At 38.3% G+C, this 6,244-nt stretch overlaps 1 protein-coding gene across 1 annotated transcript; it reads left to right on the forward strand.

Annotated features, from left to right (window-relative positions):
• The first annotated feature begins 776 nt into the window (after nt 1-776).
• Nucleotides 777-3,907, forward strand: LOC100265136 (receptor-like protein EIX2). The gene has a single exon (XM_002273788.5). The coding sequence runs from the start codon at nt 813-815 to the stop codon at nt 3,783-3,785; it is 2,973 nt and encodes a 990-aa protein (XP_002273824.2). The 5' UTR covers nt 777-812; the 3' UTR covers nt 3,786-3,907.
• The last annotated feature ends 2,337 nt before the right edge of the window (nt 3,908-6,244 follow it).

Raw genomic sequence — 6,244 nt, forward strand, 5'->3', positions numbered from 1 at the left:
AAAGAGATGTTTTTTCTTCACATATTTAATTTCATTTGAATTATTAAACTTATGCGTCTTTTTCTAAACCAAAATAGGAGCAAGACTTTAGCAACCTAAACCAAGGCCGGCAGCTCCAGATGCCTAAAGTCTGAAATTTTCTTCCTCTTAGAACATGACATTGTTACAAATTCTAGTAAAGTTTTCACGTCCACATCTGGACCTATTAAAGAATATGTTCAGACTTTAGCGTGTCAAAGAGGGCACACTGCAAAACAAAGAAGACAAGACATTTTCATTAAGGACAGGAAGGCTGAACTGCTGAAATTCCCTACCCCGTTCAATTTTTCTATTGTGGCTGCTAACAACCCCCACCAGGAGTCGGGCTGTCGTAGTTTGTTATTTGACAAGATCATAAGTCATAAATGTGTATAAAGAAGCTAACATTATCACTGATAGCGAATTTAGGCTATAGCAGTCAGGAATCAGGATAATGTCAAATGGGAATAGAGTTCTCAAGTTAGTAGCTGGTGAGGATATCAGAAACTTCTTCCTCCTTTTGGAACAAGGTATTGAATGTCTACACTTCCTCGTAGAGTTTCTAATGTTCACATCGTAACCTATAAAGATGTTCACATTCTAGCGTCTCAAAAAGGGCAAAGCATTTCCATATTGACTGCTAGCAACCACCATGTGGGGGTCAAATGTCCTAACCACATCAACCGGCTAAATCTTTCCCTCAGGCACCTAATTTGTTCTATAAGTAGATTAATTCAGCATTCTGTTGGATAGAAGAGAAACTCTTCCTCTTACACTTTGATCATAACATAATCATGTGCAATGTCATTACTCAATTTCTTTCCCTCCTCCTACTATCTGGGTTTTTGTCCCAAGGAACAATTAAACTCAGCTCATGTGATGCCAATCAGAACATGGATTGCCTAGAAGTTGAGAAGGAAGCACTTCTCAAGTTCAAACAAGGCCTCACAGATCCTTCAGGTCGGCTGTCATCTTGGGTTGGAGAAGATTGTTGTAAATGGAGAGGAGTTAGCTGCAATAACAGGACTGGACGCGTCATCAAGCTCAAACTTGGCAACCCATTCCCAAACAGTTTGGAGGGCGATGGAACAGCTAGCGAGTTGGGTGGTGAGATCAATCCTTCTTTGCTCAGTTTGAAATATTTGAATTATCTGGACCTCAGCATGAATAATTTTGGGGGAATGGAAATTCCTAAATTCATTGGATCACTTGGGAAGTTGAGATATCTCAATCTCTCTGGAGCATCCTTTGGTGGTATGATCCCTCCAAATATTGCAAACCTCTCAAACTTGCGCTACCTTGATCTGAACACATACTCTATCGAACCAAACAAGAATGGCCTGGAATGGCTGTCAGGCCTTTCTTCTTTGAAGTACCTTAACTTGGGAGGTATTGATCTCAGCGAGGCTGCAGCCTACTGGCTTCAGACCATTAATACTTTACCTTCTCTTCTGGAGTTGCACATGCCCAACTGTCAACTTTCCAATTTTTCTCTTTCTCTTCCATTTCTCAATTTTACTTCTCTTTCCATTCTTGATCTCTCAAACAATGAGTTTGACTCCACCATTCCTCACTGGTTATTTAATCTCAGTAGCCTTGTGTACCTTGATCTCAACTCCAACAACCTCCAAGGTGGACTCCCGGATGCATTCCAAAACTTCACTTCTCTCCAGCTACTTGATTTGTCCCAGAATTCGAACATTGAAGGAGAGTTTCCGAGAACACTGGGAAATTTGTGCTGTTTGCGGACATTGATTCTTTCTGTTAACAAACTTTCTGGTGAGATAACTGAGTTCCTCGATGGCTTATCTGCATGCTCTTACAGCACCTTAGAGAATCTGGATTTGGGATTCAATGAACTGACTGGAAACCTGCCAGATTCATTGGGGCATCTTAAGAATTTAAGATACCTTCAATTACGGTCTAATTCATTCAGCGGTTCAATTCCAGAATCCATTGGGAGGTTATCCTCTTTACAGGAATTGTACCTCTCGCAGAATCAAATGGGTGGGATCATCCCAGACAGCCTTGGACAACTCTCATCACTGGTCGTGCTAGAGCTCAATGGGAACTCATGGGAAGGTGTCATAACAGAAGCTCATTTTGCCAACCTCTCAAGCTTAAAGCAGCTGTCGATTACTAGAAGTTCTCCAAATGTTTCTTTGGTTTTCAACGTCTCCTCTGACTGGGCTCCTCCTTTCAAACTCACATACATCAACCTTAGATCTTGTCAATTGGGTCCCAAATTTCCTACCTGGCTCAGAAGTCAAAATGAGTTGACCACTGTAGTGCTTAATAATGCTAGAATTTCAGGCACTATACCAGATTGGTTATGGAAGTTGAATTTGCAGCTCCGTGAACTCGACATTGCTTATAATCAATTAAGTGGCAGAGTTCCAAACTCATTAGTGTTCAGCTACTTAGCCAATGTTGATTTGAGTTCAAACCTCTTTGATGGTCCTCTCCCACTGTGGTCGTCTAATGTAAGCACACTGTATCTGAGGGATAATTTATTTTCTGGACCGATTCCTCAGAACATCGCTCAAGTAATGCCCATTTTGACAGATTTAGATATCTCTCGGAACTCTCTGAATGGTAGCATTCCTTGGTCCATGGGTAATCTACAGGCTTTGATCACCTTGGTTATCTCTAATAATAATTTATCTGGAGAAATTCCTCAGTTCTGGAACAAGATGCCTTCCCTGTATATTATAGATATGTCAAACAACAGCCTCTCAGGTACAATACCAAGATCACTGGGTTCCCTCACGGCACTCAGATTCTTGGTGCTATCCGATAACAATCTCTCTGGTGAACTTCCTTCCCAGCTGCAAAACTGCAGTGCCTTGGAAAGCCTTGATCTTGGTGATAACAAGTTTTCTGGAAACATTCCATCCTGGATAGGAGAAAGCATGTCATCCCTATTGATTTTAGCCTTGCGGTCCAACTTCTTCAGCGGTAAAATTCCTTCAGAAATATGTGCCCTTTCCGCGCTTCACATACTGGACCTCTCACACAACAATGTGTCAGGATTCATTCCTCCTTGTTTTGGGAACTTGAGTGGCTTCAAATCTGAACTTTCGGATGATGATCTAGCACGGTATGAGGGAAGCTTGAAACTTGTTGCAAAAGGAAGAGCACTGGAATACTATGACATTCTCTACCTTGTGAATAGTTTGGATCTGTCCAATAATAGCTTATCAGGAGAGATTCCTATAGAACTAACAAGCCTTCTGAAACTGGGAACCTTGAATTTGTCCAGCAATAATTTGGGGGGAACTATACCAGAAAATATTGGAAATTTGCAGTGGTTGGAGACTCTAGACCTATCAAGAAACAAACTTTCTGGTCGAATTCCAATGACCATGGTTTCCATGACCTTTTTGGCTCACCTGAATCTGGCACACAATAACTTGTCTGGGAAAATCCCAACAGGCAACCAGTTTCAAACCTTTGATCAGTCTATTTACCAGGGCAACCTCGCACTTTGTGGATTTCCTCTAACGACAGAGTGCCATGACAACAATGGAACAATTCCAACCGGGAAAGGAGAAGACAAAGATGATGAAGAGGGAGATGACTCTGAATTGCCATGGTTCTTTGTTAGCATGGGACTGGGATTCATCATAGGATTCTGGGGAGTTTGTGGCACTTTGATAATCAAGAATTCATGGCGGTATGCATATTTTCGTTTTGTCGAGAAAATGAAAGATAGGCTCCTTCTGGCTGTGGCACTGAATGTTGCCCGTCGGACAAGAAAGGTGTAGGTGTTTGAAATAAACTGTGGCAGCTGAAGAAAATCTGGGAACATTCTTTAAGATGAAAACATCATTTCTCAGAAATTGTAAACCTGCCATTGACACAAATAAATTCATGTTTGGGAATTATTTCTTATGATCTTGATTGCTTTTAAATATTGTGTTAGTAGCAGGAATAATCAGCCAAACCTATTCTATCTTATTTATCAATCACCATTAAATTGTAATTCATTGCCGGATCTGAGGGACATCAAATCCTTGAGAACGTACAATTCCTTTTTTTGATACAATTAATGGATGGAATTGTTGGGGCTGGAGCCTCCGCCTTTATTTGGCTCTTGTTTGGGCACCCAAGTTCCGTGTTCCTGCATCACACAGGGCACAGCTGCAGCTGACTAACATAAGATGTCTGATTCTATCTTTTGTACTATATTTGCAAATTGATGATTTTCCCCAACCATTGGAAGGATAAAACATCAATTCCATACCTGTTCAGCCATGATGGAGTTGCTCACCGTTGGTAGGGTGGGGCAACTATAAATGTAGCTACAAAAGCAAAATGAAAGTTATGAAATGGATGCATTCTCATTCAACTTACCACTTTCGAAAACAACTGCAAAGTTGAACATAATATTATTTCCCTGGAAATTGAAACAAGAGCTGTAGGAGGCTTCCTCTTAAAAGCACTTAATTATCAAATAATCACATTATAATCGTATAGGAGATATTCCACCAGTCAATAAGGCTATATTCATATTGAAGGCAATTAAAATATATAGAAATTGACAATCGGCTTTGGGTATGTAGCGTGGAATAGGTTTTGATTTAAGAAAATCTACAACTTTTAGTCATAAAAGTATTGCATTGTTGGACCTTTACAACCCCTTTAAAGGAGTAACATAAATGGTCAATGGGAACATTAGAGGTTCCCATTGACAAAAAATTGATTTGTTTTCATCATATCTATTTTATGTCACACCCAAGTTAACTGGAGTCCACCAATCTCCTACATATCATCAATTGAACACTTTCACTAATTAAAACCTTTTTGTTAACACGACCAATATGCCTATCAAATAACAACAAAAATCACGTCTTGCAACATAACTATCTACACTGAAGTTGCAAACAAACAATCTTTACAATGTTCTATGTCTTTTCATGCTTTTGGTGTTTATAGACATAGAATACAATTAGATCAGACAAATACAAGATCACTTATGATTTTTCCATGGGCCATTAGATTCATGTATTGTTCATATTGAGGTCAATTCAAAAACCTCAAGCCCCAACTACTTGGTACCAACAACATGAATATATACTACTTTAATAGGAAGCTATATCTAAAATCATTTAATCAAATAACATAATGGCCAATTAAGTGTTGACTCACCATCATTCTTACAGAAGTCTTCTTCATATGAGACATTTTAACTTGAATCATTAGTTGCTTTTGATTGCAAATGACTAAACCATCTCAATCAAATTTTCTCTTATCACATTTTCCACATGAGAACATTCATTTAATCACTACCCCACCCAATGGTCAACAAGTCGGAATATTCCTCACATTCCTTATTTGTAGTAGTCCACATGCTACTGACAAACCTCTTGTTAGATATATTCCTCTTTGTTTCCTTAAGCATGACAATGTTTAGGGTTCGTGAAAAATAAGATCCTTAACAAACAACCAAAATATTCTATAAACTGTAAAAAGTACAAAATGTGAAGATGTTTGGAAAGTGAATATAAGATATCAGGTAATGAATAAATCCAAATAGAAATCATTTATAAAAGGCGAATACCAAGTAAGTATATGCAATAACAAACGATCATTTAGTAGAAGAAACTTTAAAATATTATGGCAATATAATTCGATGAAATGCATAGCTTGAAATCCCATATACACTTATAAGAAACAAAATCATAAATTGTTGCTCTCTCAATTATATGGCCGTAATAACAATTCTCCTACTAAAGTAGCACACCACTCGGTACCTAAAATAGACTGTGTTTCATCATGTAACTTAGATAGTCAAAATAGAAGGTTTATAGCATAGTATTCTCATTAAGTACACATGGAAATTATTCAATTAGGGGAAGCCTCACATTCCTAGGAAAAATGGACAGTATCCTCATTTGAAGTGTAAACACCTTTTTCTACTAAATTGCAAGATATATAACATAGAAAAATAAAATATAGCTCACCTTAAGTTGTAAACATCCTATTCCTAACCCAATTGGTATAACATTGACTTTCTCATGAATATCTTGCCTCTTGCTCGATCTTGGAGCATCATCTGAAGCATCTGTTGAAACACTTGTAGCTTCATCACTTCCACTTGAGTAGGTAAAATCAATAAAATAAAAAAAATTCATATATGTCATCCATGTATGAAGAGGTAACTATATCATCCATGTAAGCCAAGCATAATGGAAATAAAACCCGATCAAATGCATACATCCAA

This window comes from Vitis vinifera, chromosome 10, assembly GCF_030704535.1.
Source record: "Vitis vinifera cultivar Pinot Noir 40024 chromosome 10, ASM3070453v1".
In the NCBI taxonomy this organism is placed as follows: Eukaryota; Viridiplantae; Streptophyta; class Magnoliopsida; order Vitales; family Vitaceae; genus Vitis; species Vitis vinifera.